Below are 17417 nucleotides of genomic sequence, written 5' to 3' on the forward strand. Positions count from 1 at the left end.
GAACAATTATTTACTGCTATAAGGGAAATTATTGCATTCTGCTCCAATTTCTTGTAACAGATAAAGGTCATACAACCAACTGAACCATTAAGGTTCCATTAATTAGATAACTAATGTAAATTAGCTACAATTCATGATTTTACAGGAGGAAAAAAAAACTTGGAATAACATACGTATATGAAAGTTTTTAGTGAATTATGGAAAAATTGACTAGAGCAGCTTGTAATACAAGATCACACCTGAAGCCAATAATAAGGCTGTAGAAGGGCTTTACCTTACTTATCACAGGTTGCTAATTACAACTAAAGCATACTTCCCATAAACATTATTTTTTTAATGTAAATTCCACCAAAAAAAAAAAAAAATCATAAACCTATAGTACACAGTACTATATGTGTGGGCTAAGGGTTAGATGAGGAACCTTGCTGTAGAGACCAAACGAGGAATTCCTTCAAATCACTTTAGGTCTCCTATAAACAAGGTAGTGGTCTCACACCGGGTGATGAAAATCATCTACCACCTAAATTATTGCTGAACACTTTCGTTTGCATTTGCACTAAAAACTTTTTTTTTTTTTCCAAACTTCTATTAAAAAATTCTAAATGTGTATTTTTCTTTCGTAGTACCATAATCAACACAATTCCACTTGGTATTCAAGAACAAATAATTTAGTATCCAATACATAAAAAAAGCAAATATTTTAAAATCCATATAAAAACAAATATTTTCAAACTGATTCATATTAGCTGATTCCAATCTTTAGATTCAGTAGTTAAATATTTAATTTTTTAAAAACTATCTTGGAATTAAACAATAACAAAAAATATGCTGTGCGTTAAATTTAAGCAACCCACAGAAAATATTGCTCTTTAAAAAAAAAAAAAAATAAAAAAATAAAAAAAAAAAAAAAAAAAACTAAATGCTATATCATTTCTACATAAATATTTTCTTTTATTATTGCAAAAAGCACAAACTATTTTGTACACTGAATTAAAACATCATTATCTGCTTCAAGTCTTTCAATGATAAACTTTACCAATTCTGAGTAAGATGTTTAGCTTTTTCCTATACTTATGCAGTCCTTAAAATATATTTATACAATTTACAAAACTATCACCTTTACTAAATGTTCCCTTACTAAATAATAAAATTTTTTTTGCTGATAATGCAATTTTTTTACAGATGCTAAATTATGCATATTATTAAATAACCCTTTAAAATATTTCAAACATGGTGCCAGAGCCTTGCAAATACAGGACCACAATGATATATATATATATATATAAAGACAGTATGTAAATAAAATTATATACCACAAGGCAAAAGCATTACCTAGCTGATGAATCTAGATATTAACACCTCATAATGCTATACATGTCAGCTGTACAGTAACATGAGAGGACAGCTTTAGTCTATGATCTTAAAAAATATATCATTTCTTACTGTTCCAACCAGGATGGTGAAGAGGCATTGGGACTCTTCAATTTGATATTAAACTGCTTTAAAGTATTCTCCAGCATTACTTGATTTCCAGAAAAATATGCTGATACGGCATTATGAAAAAGTAAGAGTTGCTTGTGCATTACCTTTACCTGAAAAAAAAAAAAAACCAAGCTGAGTTCTTAGCACACAGAAAAACCATATCTTTATATACCCTATTTAATCAATTACAAGTTCACAAAATAATGGCATATTTCATAATTCTAAGCGAAGACTTTATAGAAGAAAACTAGTTAATGAGGTGTTTTTATAATAGTGACTCATCAATTTACATCTCAGCTATTTCCAAAAAACTGATCTTTATCCTAGAAGCAATTCTATCTACTATTCCACACTATTTATTTGATTTATTCATTTTTTTATTTTTATTTTTTTGCACTAGGAAAAAATAAGGGAAAAAAGTCCTAAATGCAACAAGTATCTTTCCAGTAAAGACACACAATGCAGAGCTGAATAGAAAAGTTGAAATAGGTTGAAGCTAAATTTATGTACACTGCTCAAATCAAATGTTTTTTTTAAGTTTTCTACAACTTCCCTTTCTTAATAGATTTTTTCCTAAGATCAATACTAGTTCTTTCATCTCAACTCTTATAAATAACTGATATCTTCCATGCTTGTCCACCATTTTGCTTCTACACCTCGGAATCAAAAAATTAGAATAATCAAAGAAAATGTGTTAAATGATTTGCAATTCTAATTTATTGCATAAAAAATAATTATTACCAAATATGAATTAGTATAATCTAAATCTACATACTTTGTAGATTATATAACCATGTAAACACATAAAAATATAACATAAATTATAAGAAAACTGTTATTTAAAAAAATTCACAAAATTAGAATAATTTTTAACTGGTTCAAAATATTAGAATATTCCAAATTTTTCTGATTGGTTTTGAGGAGAGCATAAAAATAGCATACATTTCAGTAGCTGCAGGACTGACTTGTGTGTGAGGAATCATTTGTGCAAGGATTTCAGTTAATCACTTGCTAAACATGGGTTTGAGTGACATATCGGAAGCTAAGAAGTTTTGTATGGTGTCTCTACACAAAAAAGGCCAAACTCAACAGTTTATAGGTGAAATTGAAATATTTTCAAGCAAGCATGAGTAGAGTATTGAGACAGTATTCTAATAACCAGAGTTTTTAAAATAATCACTGCAATAGCAGTCAAAAGCAATAACTACATCAAGAGACTGAAGAATATCATGAAGAAAAACCACTTCCAAAGCTTAAGGTATTTTCACAGGTGATGGAAAGAATGTGCAAAATTTCTTCCTCTACTAGTCTGTATATATTTATCTTTAAAATACACCTATGATGCCCTAAGAATTCTTGAGTAAAAAGCCAATGTTTTTAAAATAAGGGACACTCCTAAACGAAAACAGGCAAAAATAGCTGTAAAAATAATAGTTTTTAAGAGGAGTAACATGGGAATTTTTCCAGAAATAATAGCTAAAAATAAACTTGTTTCTAGTCTGCAGACCATGGAATGTTTTGATATAAAAAAAAAATAATAATAATAAAAAAAAAAGGTGAACTGCTAGTAAATAATATGCCAGGCCATTTACGAATGGTCATAAAAACTAAGGGGGATGTAACAAATACTAATTATCATGTTTCCCTTCATTTTTATGCATTTATTTTTGCATAAATAAATGCATAAAATATTCTAACAGTTTTTTTATAATTTATATTACATTTTTATGTGTTTACATGGTTATATAATCTACAAAGTATGTAGATTTAGATTATGCTAATTCATATTTGGTAATAATTTTCTATGCAATAAATTAGAATTGCAAATCATTCAACACATTTTATTTGATTATTCTAATTTTTTGATTCGGAGGTGTAAATTGTGAAGTGATTTGCTTGAAATATTTATGCTTTGGATCATATGTAATCATCAATATACAGAAATTGTTAAAGTATTTATTATTTATTATTTAGATTTTATTAGAATCTATCCGTTAAAGATTTTTGTATTTTGTGACAAGAAGAACTTTTGTGGTCTGCACACTGCTAATTTTTATAAGCGTTAGTACAATTTCGAAATTAAAGAAAGACAAAGAGGATTGATGTTACACTCAACTAACTAATTACATTATTTACTTTAGTATAAAATTAAAAAAAAATAAAAACTTGTGTAAAAATGTGTATTTTTCATATATTTCCCTATTCATGTATTCATACACACAGGAAATAAGTATATAATAAGTCTTGGAAGATTTGGCAGGACAAACCTACATGAGCAGTCTCTGCTTTGCAGATGATATTGTGCTGATTGACTAATATTCAGACTGCCCAAAAACCAATTGGATAATTTATTTACAAAAAAGCAGCACTAATTGAGTTGGAAATCAACAGTAGTAAAACTAAATCCTAAAAAACAGAACAGAAGAAAATATTAGACTAAATGACCACATTCTTGAAGTAAATGATTTTCAGTGTGGTTTCTACACTGATTCACTGATGTAGTGAAAAAAAGGCACCAAACTCTTCAATTCCATAAAGGTCTAACTAATATCTGGAAATCCAATTTCATCACCATAAATATCAAAATTCGTCTGTACAAAACCACTAGTCAATCAATATTTGCATATGGTGCCCAGACATGGAACAACTAATCATCAAGCAGTTAATATCATCGATAACTTTGAGACAACATGCTTTTGAACAATATTAAGATGCACATGGCAAGATTACATTCCTAATACTATCAATTCTTGAAGAATGACAGCAGACCCCCTAATGGAAGCAATTCAAAAAACAGTCAACTGAGATGGTTGGGACATGAACTAGCCATCCACCTATGTTCAGTGCCCTTGCTCTCTACAGCTCAATTAATGGATACAGAGGAAGACCAAGAAAATAGTTCTGGCAATATACAGTATAAGCAAACTTCTTTTTGAAGATAAGGCCCATGAACCATCTGACATTTACTCATTGTGGGAGGTCATAAAACAGAGCAACTTAGCTCACTTTTATAAGCAGTTAATTTCCATGAGTTTTTGTTATATGAATAAGCTCCTGCATATGTCTCATTTGTTCTTGCAACTAGAACAAATGAGACATTATGCCCTTCGACTGGAAAAAACCGAAGTTCAATTCTCATCGTGACAAGAGAAATCTTTATATGGGCTTTTTCAATCGAAGATGAGTTAGCCAATCTCATACGGAGGTAGCATGGTTTTTTCCTCCCAGAAACTCAGGTTTTCATTCCCTATACAGGCAAATTGATCATAAGAACACATGCAATTTATAGACTAAAAATTACTATTGGTGGTGTTTGCTGGTAGAAGGCCCTGTGTGTGGCTCGTAGTAGTGTTGTGTAGTGGAGTAGTGTGCCCTCCCACAATGAGTCCTTGGAGGTGTCACATAATAATATTTCTGCATATATTTCCCTATTCATTTTTCTTATCAAGGATTTTATGTGAAATGGCTTGTTCTAGTCTCATGCCATCACCTTTTTTTTGTCTTCCAATTCTTTTTCCATTTATTTTATATCTATATAATATTTTTGGGTCTGCTAGTGTCCATCAATTTAAATGTTCTAATCATTTTTGTTTATATTTACTTATATAGTAGTTAACTGGTTTTACAATCAGGGAATGTAAATTTCTTCATTTGTTTTATGGTCCCACTTGGCACATCTAGCTGTTTTTCTGAGAAATTTCATTTCTGCTGTTTGAATCCATTTTTCATTATTTTTTATGGTCCACATTCCACTTTCATATATGAAAACGAAATAATAAGATAAAAATGAATGAAAAGCTAATTTAGCCAGGAGGAAGGATTTATTCACATAAACGAATATCAAATTAGCAGTTGTGAATTATCCATGATTAATTATGCTGGTCTCCTTTACATTCTAGAATGTAAATTTCATTGTCTTAAGAGCAGTAAGAGGACTGTGTTGATAGCACTGAAATTTGCATTATCTTCATCCTAATAAGAATGGTGAGATCATTGTTTAAAAAAGTGGTTATTGAAGTTCTTGAAAGCTTGAATTATTTGAGCACTACAAGATTTGTCAAATGAAGAAGAAAAATGGTGTCCAGAACTATGAAATAGGATTTGACTATCCAAAGAAAACCATTCATGTATAGGAAGAGTCAGGCAAAAGTCCTACAGAAAATTTCAGCATTGATAGAGAAAAATCGTTGATAGTAAATATTCCATTAAACATCCAACATGATATCCTCACAGCACTTAAGCCACAACACACAGAGAAATTAATACTTGATGAGAAGAAATTATATCATGACAGGTACTGAATAACTAGTGAGGAAAATGGTAATCCAAGTTCAAAGGACAGAAAGGACACCATTATATGGTGGACTGGTAACAAGGCCTCAATGCTAGACCTGAGTAAATTCCTTTGGAAATGTCAAGGGCAACCATATATTTCTCCAAAAACCTTTTTCTATGGCTTGTGTCCAATGGTGAGCAAGGTCAACTAAGAAATCTGCTGTGAAACGAGAGAGGTGAAATCTAAAGTGTTACTAATTAATTAATGGGTTCCAAGAGAGTGAAGAGGCTGGCTATTGATGACTTAAAAAAAATAATAATAAGAGCAGCAAGCTGAGGGCAAATGGACTCTGATAGCTAAATTATTGCTTTTTAGGGATGGGCTGGATATGATTTGCTTTGTATGTCCATGCTGTTGGGCAGAAGCCAGATAAGTATGACAGCTGTATAGGAGATACAGGATGGATGTTAAATTCTGGATCACAAGCTTGTAGCATAAATGAAGGATGGCACATGGACCAAGAGACTTATTTGTATTTAGATTTTTGAGGATTTTTCTGTTGTTTCTTGTGAATGATAACAGGAAGCATGTAATAAACTGTGAAAGAGTAGACATGATTTTCTTGGTCATTTTATATGAGAGATAGAGGAGAAGACTGATGGCAAGAGAGCAAGTTTATCTGTAGGTGACAGCATCATGACACCATCTAGATGCAAGTATACATGAAAACATGGAGAGAAAGAATTTGCATTTTTTTTTGCAGTTAACAATTTTAAACTATGAATTAGATTTTTTTTTTTTTTTTTTTTTTTTTTTTTTACAGATATTGATGACTATGGTAGTCAGTTGTAGTATTGTGTACATTAAGTGTGAGGCTAGAGTTTTTGACTTAAGCTCTATGACATATGCTGAAGTTTTATCTTGGACTTATTGGAGAACCAAGGCTTGGAGAGTGGGAAGCAAAGGAACTCATTCCAGAAAGGATTATTTTAGTAGTTAACTGAATGGAGCAGTTGTTTAGATTGGAAGAGCAAAAAACAAGCAGACAAGAGGTACAAAAATAACTTCCTAGGCCAAGAAAGCAAACTTCAAGTGTGTGTGTGTGTGTGTAGAGAGAGTGCATGCACTTTGTAGATTTCTCTCTTCTTGTGTGAAAACAAGAAGTGTGAAAACTTTACTGAAAAGGAGAAATAATATTAAGTTTCATGCTGCAAAAGATGTTATCTACTGAAAAATATTTAAATGTTGTATAATAGAGAATTAATAATAATAATTAGTTCTTGCGCTTCCTCGAGTATAAAAGAGTCAGTATCAGTGGGGTTACAGTTAAAGATACTGAACTGTTATAATTTATTTATGGAAGTAACAAAAGCAAGATAATGAGGGAGAAATACTATTGGAAGGCTGTGAGTGTTTAATGTGGATAACCCCAATGGAATTTTTCAGTGGACGAAGTCAAAAGAGCTTTTACACATGTATAATGCGTAAAGAAATCACAGACTGAAGGAACAAATGGATCAGTTTATAGTAGAAATTGTAGAAATTTCTACTATAAACTTGTAGAAATAAAAATGTTATGAAGTAGAGTGGCTATTCTCAAAGGGGGGATAGGTATTTACATGAGGGAAGGCAGTTAGTTATTGGGCACAGGCTTGCTGCCAGCAAATCAAAAAATAAAATGGTATGGAACCAAATGATATTCATTGGAGACCTGATAAGAGAAGCTATAATGTATACATATGCCAAGAAGACAGGTGGAGCAGTAGCAGCAACAGGATATGTTTATTAGGAGCAGAGATTAAAGATGTAATACACAGACAGGATTCCCTGGAAGATAAAAAAAGGACATACAGTAATACATATTGCTATTACCACCAATGACACTGCCAATAAAGAACCTGAGCAATAAATGGATCGTTATGATAATCACTTTAAGCAGAAAGCCTGGTCTGCAAATTGAACTATTTGGTTCAGTTTGGTTCAGACTAAAAATGACAATGAGTAATAGCAGACTGTATTTAAGATGTTATCACACATAATTCAGGATGTCCTATTGTGTGCAGTTTCTTCAAATATTTTCATGAGTACTTTGTATCAGAACTGATATCTATAACCTGCCACTCATTACAATTATTGTTTTGGAACATAGACAGCAATTAAATACTATTCATTTTGTTTTGACTTAACTGAAACTAACTTCTCTTCCTTTTCATTTATTTGCTGAACCATTAAAATAAATATTATCATTATATCCTTTTGTTCTTTCTAGGCTTTAAGGCCAATGACTGACAAAGTCCAAGGATTCCAAAATAATTTAGTAGGAGAAAGTGTTATGATGGCTGGAATATATTTTGTCTATAAATTGCACATATCCTTTTTGGCTGGTTTACTAGTTGCAGAATAAAAATCCCAAGTTTCTGAGAGAGGAAAACTCTGCTAGCTACACATAAAACCAGTTTAAATCACCTTCATTTGAAAAGTTTTTATAAATTCCACATGGCTAAGTATGTGCAATTTTCAATTAAGAAGGTTTAGATTAGAAGCTGATTATTATTATGTCACACCTCTAAGGAGTCCAAGGACTTATCACACTCTACTCCACTACACACACATCTCACCATCTCTGCTAGTACTTAATTCTCCAAATACACACAATGACGCTACTACCATCAACACCATTGACTGATTTGGCTGTACAAAGGATGAAAAACATGCATTTCCAGAGGGAAAAAACCCTGCATATGTGATCAGCTAACTCAACTTCAATTGAAAAAGCCCATATAACGATTTCTCTTGTCACGACAAGAATCGAATGCAGGTATTTTCCAATCGAAGGGTATAATGTCTCACTGTTCTTCGAACTGCGCTATGGAGATGAAGCTGATGTTTATAACAAACTCATGAGACAGCTTAAGCAGTGCTATGGCATAAAAAATGCAAGGGAAGGATGTCTGTCTATAACGCATAAGAAATAGTCAAGGGATATAAAGAGTTAAGCAAGAATTTTATGTTATGGAGCACGTGTTCTTATAATAAAATCTTAAAATTTCCATATATACAGAATATACATAAAATTAAGCTAAAAGCACAATAAAGAAATAAAACCCGACAAGTTTCGTAAGGCGTTTGACTTACATCTTCAGGGGTAAAAGGTAACTGAAAGTTAAACAACAAAAAAGAGAAATTAATAGTTCATACTATACAGTTGTAGTCGTCTGACTGTTTATAAAATTAAAAAATCACAATGCAGAATCAAAGCAGTGCTAAGTTTAAACAATGCTGGATGATGCCACATTCTGTTGTTCGCAATCATAAAATCCGAGGTCTGACTGAGGTATTTTTTTTTATCAAAGCTGACCAAACTTGGTGTAGAATTAAGCCTTGGTTTTAATTGCATTGTGTTGGAATTCTAAGCATATTTGAAACTTCTTTAAATTTCCTTATGTAACAGTTTTTCTATATAAGACATGTTTGTTTTCTGCCAGAGTACATTGTGGCCGGTGGAAGTGGTATGGAAAGCTAGACCTGATTTATGTTCTCTTCTGTTTTGTACATGCTTTTGGTGTTCGTTCATGAGTATTTCCCCAGATCTTCCTGTCTGTCCTACGTAGCAGATGCCGCAAGAACAATAAATTTTATAAACACCTGGTTTTTTTAAAGGATGATGTGGAGGTTTCAGGGGATAGCAGATGCCGCAAGAACAATAAATTTTATAAACACCTGGTTTTTTTAAAGGATGATGTGGAGGTTTTGGGGGATATAGAAATCTTGAAATTTTTTTCAGCGGTAGAAAGGCTACTTTGATGTTATGTTTGTTTAGTAATTTAGCCATCTTGTCTGTAACATTCTTGATATATGGAAGAGTCATGGCGTTTTTGAAATTTTGTTTTTGTGTGGAAATACGGAGGATTTTTTGATAGTCTTGGGTTCATAACCATTTTTTTTGAGGATCTGTGTTAAATATTCCAATTCTTCATTTGTCTGTTTTTTTGTGCTGGAAATATTATAAGCTCTGTCCCCTCAGGGTTTTTATTAGACCTATTTTTTGCAGGTAGTGGTGTGAGGCTGCATTAAGAAATCTTCCTGTGTTGGTGGGTTTTCTATATATTGAGAAAGAAAGTTTATTATCTTTTTCATTGACTTCTAATAGGATGTCAAGAAAAAGAAGTTTTCTAAGGTCTTCTTGTTCTAAAGTAAATTTTATATTCTTATGTAAATTATTCGGGTAATTTTTGAAAGCAATGAGTTCATTTATTGTTCCTGGCAAAATAATGAAAATATCGTCTACATAGTATAGCCAAATTTTTGGTTTTTTATGATAATTGATTAAAGCATTATTTTCAAAATTTTCCATAAATAGGTTAGCTAAAGCTGGAGAGAGGGAAGAGCCCATAGCCAATCCTTCTTTTTGTTCCCAAAATTTGTCTTGATGCATGAAAAAAGTATTATTTATACAATGTTTATAAAGATCTACGATGTCCAGAGGAAAGAGGTCTTCAAGGAGATTCAGAGTTTCGTTTCTTGGAACATTTGTAAATAGGCTGATAACGTCCAAGCTTGCTAAGATGTCTGATGGTCCAATGTAAATATCTTTTTACCTTCTCAATAAAAGCTGCACTGTTCTTGATGAAAGGAGATGTTTTTCCTGTGTGAGGTAAAATCATGTTAGTGAGATGTTTTGCTAAATTAGCGGTCGGAGAGTCTCTTCCATCCACAATCAGTCTTAAGAGAATACCTATCTTATGTATTTTTGGTACACCATAAATTCTTGGAACTAATGGGTGTTTTGATTGTAGAGTTATTTTAAGTTCTTCAGTCCAATTAGGCATCTTTTTAATTAGATCATTGGTTTTATTGTGAGCACACAGAATGTGGCAGAAAGTAGCCTTTCTGCCGCTGGAAAAAATTTCAAGATTTCTATATCCTCCGAAACCTCCACATCATCCTTTAAAAAAACAGGTGTTTATAAAATTTATTGTTCTTGTGGCATCTGCTACGTAGGACAGACAGGAAGCTCTGGGGAAATACATATGAACGAACACCAAAAGGATGTACAAAACAGAAGAGAACACAAATCAGGTCTAGCTTTCCATACCACTTCCACTGGCCACAATATACTCTGGCAGAAAACAAACACATCGTATATAGAAAAAAACTGTTACATAAGGAAATTTAAAGACGCTGCAAACATGCTTAGAATTCCAACACAATGCAATAAAAACCAAGGTTTAATTCTACACCAAGTTTGGTCAGCTTTGATAAAAAAAATATACCTCAGTCAGACCTCCGACTTTATGATCATGAACAGCAGAACATGGCATCATTCAGCATTGTTTAAACTTAGCACTGCTTTGAATCTGCATTGTGATTTTTTAATTTTATAAACAGTCAGACGGCTACAATTGTATAGTATGAACTATTAATTTCTCTTTTTTGTTGTTTTAACTTTCAGTTACCTTTTACCTCTGAAGATGTAAGTCAAACGACTTACAAAACTTGTCGGGTTTTATTTCTTTATTGTGCTTTTAGCTTAATAAAAAAATGTGGTCCAATTACCAGAATAGGCCTTATGAACTTCTAAACCACAGAAACCTCCACTTACATACATAAAATTATAAGACACATATTCAAACATTCTGATTATAAAACTGTTTTCACCAGTGATTCTAAATTATTTAATCAACTAAAAATAACAAAACAGAAAACAATCCATGACATTCTAATTATGGCAATGTTGCTTATCACTTTCATTGTCAACCAAACTGCAATGCCACCTATATTGGGTCTATGATCAGATCACTCCATTCTCACTTGTATGATCATTACCAGGATTGTCATATAACCATGCCTAATTTTTTCAAAAGAAACCCAAAAAAAAAACAAACCAACCAAATCCCAAAAGCCCCAACTATAGAAAGAGCAACATGTGCAATAAAATACAACTACATTCCACAAATAGACAAAGTAACCATTTTTAGCTTCCAAAAAAATCAAAGTTAAGAATATTGGAAGCGATTAAAATAAAAACACATTGCAGCACTGTCAATGTTCACCACCCTACTAATTATCTGAGGTTTGGGAGCTCCCCAACAACAAACTTCAACCCAATCAAAATACCTTAATGACACTGACACAGTCTACAAAATACAGTATATAGAAATTTTACTCTTTTATTCCGATGACAGTTTTCCCAAAATGGTCTTTCCTCACTCCATAAACTGGGTGCTCCATAACATAAAAGCTTTACTTATCTCTTTATATGAAAGATTATAAAAGGAGCAGCAAACTATAAGTTCAGAGACAATATAAAGTAATCAAGGATAAGTCGGATGGGTGTTAAATGGATGACTAGCAATGTTAAACAGCACATGTGTGAGTGTGTGTGTAATGAAACATGTGGAATGTATAAGGAAAAAGATGATTAGAAGATTGATGATCAGTACCAATAAAAAAAGGTGATCAGCAGCATGAAGAAGCCAAAATCGGATAAGTTCTGATTTTGACTTCTTCAAATACCTTTATAGCACACCACCACCATTGCATTCTATTCTGCTACACACACATCTCACCATCTCTGCTACTACTTAATTCTCCAAATACACATGACGACACTACTACCATCAATGCCATCTGCAGCCCATCACCACCACCACCACCATTTTTTGTCTGTAAATTGCATGTGTTCTCATGGCCGATTTGCATTTCATCCTGCATACTGAGCAAGCCAAAAAGTTTTTTCACTGGGATGAGTAAAAGAAAGAAAGATTACAGAAGGATAATTTTAATAAAGGTTAACGGTAAGAAGGTAAAAAAAAAAGCAGAAGATACAACTGAATAATCAGTAATCACTTTGTCAATGTATATCATACAGGTGGAGATAATATATGACTGCTGTGACAGGTAATAGTATGAGAAGAGAGATAGATGAACTATAGGTGTTCAGGATATTAAGAAATCTCAGCATGAACACAGCCACAGGACTGGATGAGATATCAATCTATGTTTCATAGGAAAAGTGCAAATGAAATGGTGGTGTCCTTATAGGCTTTTTAGTATGTTCACTGTGGGCTCTCTAGTTCTTGATCAAGATGACATAAGGCATGAGACAGTCTGGTATGAACTGCGTTCTCTCAACACTGGAAGAGTCCCAAAGGAATGGAAATATGAAAGACAGTCCATTATATAAAAGGAAGCTCAAAGCCAGAGTCAGCAATTAGATTAATTAGTATCTCAAAAATGGTGGTTAAGGTATTGGAAAAATTGATTAAGGACATTCAGGAATGGGTGGATAGAAATAGGATACCCAACAGGGGCATGCATGGCTTTGTAAATAGATCTTGTTTTAATACTCTTGACATTCTATAACAAAGTGATGGATGAGGTGGATAAGAAAAATGGCCACACCATGATACTACATGAAACTAATGGAACAAATGAGAATAGCTATAAAGCTGGTGACATGAATGTGAGTAGTATATGGTAGAGTTTAATCAAAGCGAAAACATGTCACCAGTGGCATGGTACAGGACTCTATACAATATACACAAAAACACAAGGTAAAATTATTCATTTATTAAATATACTGCCATATATTTCATTAGTCAAGGATAAGTTTGAAATATATGGCAATATATTACTATTAAGACCAAGAATGATATTTTATAAAGACATAAGGTCTTAAGAAACCAACTAGATATTACATATATCTGATGATCTGTTGAGTATGATATTATAAGTTATCATCATCATCAAATTCCTGCCATGTACCCTCAAGGGGTGTACAGGATATGATAGTACTACATGAAAAATCTACATCATTACTAACTTCCTATCTACAATTTTTCTCCAAATCAGTCTGTTACTTGTCAATACCCCAACATTATCAGATCTTATATTTCTTTCGTCTAAGGCATTTTGTACTGTATTAATCCACCTATATCTTGGTCTTCCTCTAGGTCGTTTTCCTACCAACCTGGCAGAAAACACTTGTTTTGCTAATCTTTCTTCTCCCATTCTGTTTAAGTGACCATACCACCTGAGATTAGCTCTGCTAATGCATTCCTGGATGCTGACAATGTCAAGTTCTTTCCTAATATCCTCGTTTTTAATATGATATTGCCATTGATGCCATCTGTTCACGCCTCTAATCTTTCTCAAGACTCTCGTATCTGCGGTCTCTAGTCTTTGGTCAAGTGTTTTACTTCTGACCCAGCTCTCAGGTCCATAAGTTAAAACTGGTTTCAACACAGTCTTGTATACAGCTAATTTAGTGTTCCGACTAATTTCTCTCTTATTCCATATGAATTTATTCAGTTGACTTCCTACCATACCAGCTTTGTTGATTCTGTTGTGTATTTCCATATTTAATTAACCATCTTCACTAAAAATCATGCCTAAGTAGCTGAAATGTTTTACTTGTTCCACAGGTTCTTCGTTCACAACGCAGTTGACATTTTCAATGATTCTACTTATTTTCATTGTCTTTGTCTTTTTATTGCTAACCTTCATACCACATCTATTAAAATAGTTATTCAATTTAGTCAGTGAATCTTGCAGACTTGTAGCGGATTTATTTAGAAGTATAATATCATCCGCATAAAGCAAAGAGCTGACACTAACATCTCCAATTTTGATATCAGGTTTAATACCACATTCCTTCATAATGTGATCCATATAGATAATGAATAACAGAGGGGATAATGTACATCCTTGTCTCACACCAGATTTAACATTAAACCATCTTCCTGTACTTCCTTCAATTCTAACTGCTGACTCACAACTCAAATAAAGACTAAGTATTGCTTGATATAATGCCCCATTGACACCATATAACTGCAGCGTATTGAATAGCTTCTCTCTTGGCACCTTGTCATATGCCTTTTCCAGGTTGACAAAACTTAAATACAGATCTTTGTTATATTCCCATGTTTTCTCGACTATTTGTCGTAAAGTGAAGATCTGATCCTGACAGCCTCTATATGGCCTGAATACAGCTTGTTCTTCACCAAGCTTTTCTTCCACAATCTTTCTCAAACTTTTTTTCAAGTATACTTGCAAAACTCTTACCAGGAAGACTTAGTAAGGAAATACCTCTATAATTCTCACAATCAGTTTTACTTCCCTTTTTATATATGGGTACTATGAGAGCTCTACTCCAATCACCGGGAATTCGTCCCTCTGTCCAGGCATTCTGAACTATGCAGTGCAGCCACTGTAAGACTTTTATACCACCATACTTCAGCATTTCTGGTCGAATATCATCTACTCCTGCTGCCTTTCCACATTTCAAACCATTGATGGCTTTCTCTACTTCAAGTATGGATATGTATTCCTGACTGCATGCCTGGTCAGTGTTTACCATTGTGCTGTCATCACTGCTTGTTTCATTTAGCAATTTTTCGAAGTAATTACTCCATACTTCAAGGATATCTTTTACTCCTGTTTTCATGTCACCTTTATCATCTCTAACTCCTTTTACAGCACTCTTTCTCCATTTCTAAGCTTCTTCAACAACCTCCAGATTATTTTGCCACTTTCTTGATATTTATTTTCTATGTTGTTGCCAAAATCCTCCCATAAATTTTGCTTCACTAGTTTTACACAGTGTTTAGCTTTCTTACATTTGTCTCTGTATTCTCTAAGAGCACAAGCTGACTTATTTGCCAGGAACTTTTGATATGCTTTCTTCTTTTCTTTCACTGCCTCTTTAACTTCCTGTGTCCATCATGGAGTTCTGATTTTTCTATCCTAGCAGACAACCTCACCACATGCCTCTCTGGCTGAATCAGTCAGTGTTTTCTTAAAGGCTTGCCACTAAATCTCCAAAGTTTGGTTTCTGTTCTCAAACTCTTTCATTTTTTCTTCAATAATCTTTGTGTATTTTAGTCTACAGTTCACATCTGCTCAACTTTTATTCGCTTTAAAACTTTCTTAAATGTATATTCTTTTCTAAATGAAATTTGAAAATTACATTTTGAAAATTTCAAAATTTTCAAAATGCCAAATGGCTATTTTTCTGGCGAAGTTAATTAAATTAAGGGGATAAAAATCCCTTGTTATTTTACAGCCAGTATGCGAAACTCTAAAATCAAAAACTACGATCTAAGAGTTTCATGCCGAAGAACTATCGGCGAATCCAAGCATAACTGACCACCTGGTAGTACAACACCAACAAGAGATCTTTATCCCTTTAATTTAATAGTCAATAAGATTTTTCTTATTCCTAGCCTCTTCTCTCCATGTGAATTTTTGCACATTTTTATGTTGGAACATGGTGTTAGCAATAACCAATCTATGTCCTGAGCAGAAATCCAAAAGGTATTTGCCATTATTATTAGCTTTGCTCTTTTTTCCAAATTTTCCACAAAATATTTTTTGTATGTCTCACAATCACTTCCTACTCTGCTATTTAGATCCCCAACAAGGACCAACTTTTCATTTTTCATTGTGTCAGTTGCTTTCTCTAAAGTCTCAAAAAAAATTCCTCCATTTCTAGCTTAGCAGAAGCTTCTGTGGGACCACAGGCACAAATAAGTCTCATTGTCCAGTTCCCCATTCTAATATTTGCCCACATCACTCTACTTGAGACTGCCTGCCATTCAAGAAGATTAGCCTCGTATTTTGTGCTGAATACTATGGCTACTCCTTCTTTTCCTTGATTGTCATTGCCTGAATATAACATTTCGTATTTATTGCTCAGAAAGATCTCACCAGTTTTTGTCTTTTTGTTTCAGTCACCCCTATTATGTCGAACTGGTACTTAGCTAATTCCTCGGCTAGCTCCATTTCTTTGCCATTCAGGCTTCTTAAGTTGATAGTACTGATCTTTAACTCTGGTGAAGTTGAGTTGAGGTGTGTTTTCAGATTTGTTCCAGTAGCTGACTTTTCGCTATTCACCCTGGTTCCCTGGCGAAAACAAGGGGGGCCTTGTTTAACCGGGCGACGACCAAGCCAACATGAAATTCTGTCATGTTGTATCATCATTCTGTATTTTGGTTTAAGCCAATAAGAATACAATTTGGTCAGCTAAATCCCAAATTGCCAACCCATCTTCGTTCATTCAGTATCCAGGTAGATACCCAAGAGGTGCACCATGAGAAGGTGAGGATTGGACATTAGGACAGAAGCCCTGGTCGGTTCTCCACATTCCTTTAAAGGCTATGTGGAAGTCTCATCTCAGTTATACAGCTTTGACCCTTAAGCACCCTATTATAAGTTTTATATATATATATATATATATTCAAAAAACTTTAATGACTGTTACCGAGAGATAAAAAGATGACACGGTTTATTTTAAAAGATACTACTAGTTAACAAGTTTCGTTGAATAGATCAACATCTTCAGGTATCACAATCAAAGAAATATATAATTACAGGGATCTTCAGAAGTAGTTGAGTGGGGGGAAATCTTTACTTACAGAAGAAACAGAAATTGAAAACGAACTCATTTTTCTTAAAAAAACTTTTATTAATAATGGTTTCTCTCCAAAGAAAATTGACAAATTTCTTTCCCCCAGTCACTCAACTCTGAAGATCCCTCTTCCCCCAGAGCCTTCATCTCTTTGCCTTACATCAGCTCTCTTTCACCAAAACTGGCAAACATTCTCAAGAAGTTTAACTTCAGAACTTGCTTCACTAAGCTCCCAAAACTTCATTCAAT

At 33.2% G+C, this 17417-nt stretch overlaps 1 protein-coding gene across 2 annotated transcripts in view; it reads right to left on the reverse strand.

Moving 5' to 3' along the window:
- Nucleotides 1-937: 937 nt before the first annotated feature.
- Arfip (ADP ribosylation factor interacting protein arfaptin) overlaps nucleotides 938-17417 on the reverse strand; it is a 179323-nt gene continuing 162843 nt past the window's right edge. For both annotated transcript variants that reach the window (XM_090396858.1, XM_090396857.1), the window contains exon 6: nucleotides 938-1592. In XM_090396858.1, the coding sequence (XP_090252984.1) occupies nucleotides 1440-1592 (153 nt within the window). In that variant the 3' untranslated portion in view covers nucleotides 938-1439. The remainder of the gene's footprint in view (nucleotides 1593-17417) is intronic.

This window comes from Typopeltis vanoorti, chromosome 8 (genome assembly GCF_054136105.1).
Source record: "Typopeltis vanoorti isolate ZY-2024b chromosome 8, IOZ_Tvanoo_1.0, whole genome shotgun sequence".
Taxonomy (NCBI): Eukaryota; Metazoa; Arthropoda; class Arachnida; order Uropygi; family Thelyphonidae; genus Typopeltis; species Typopeltis vanoorti.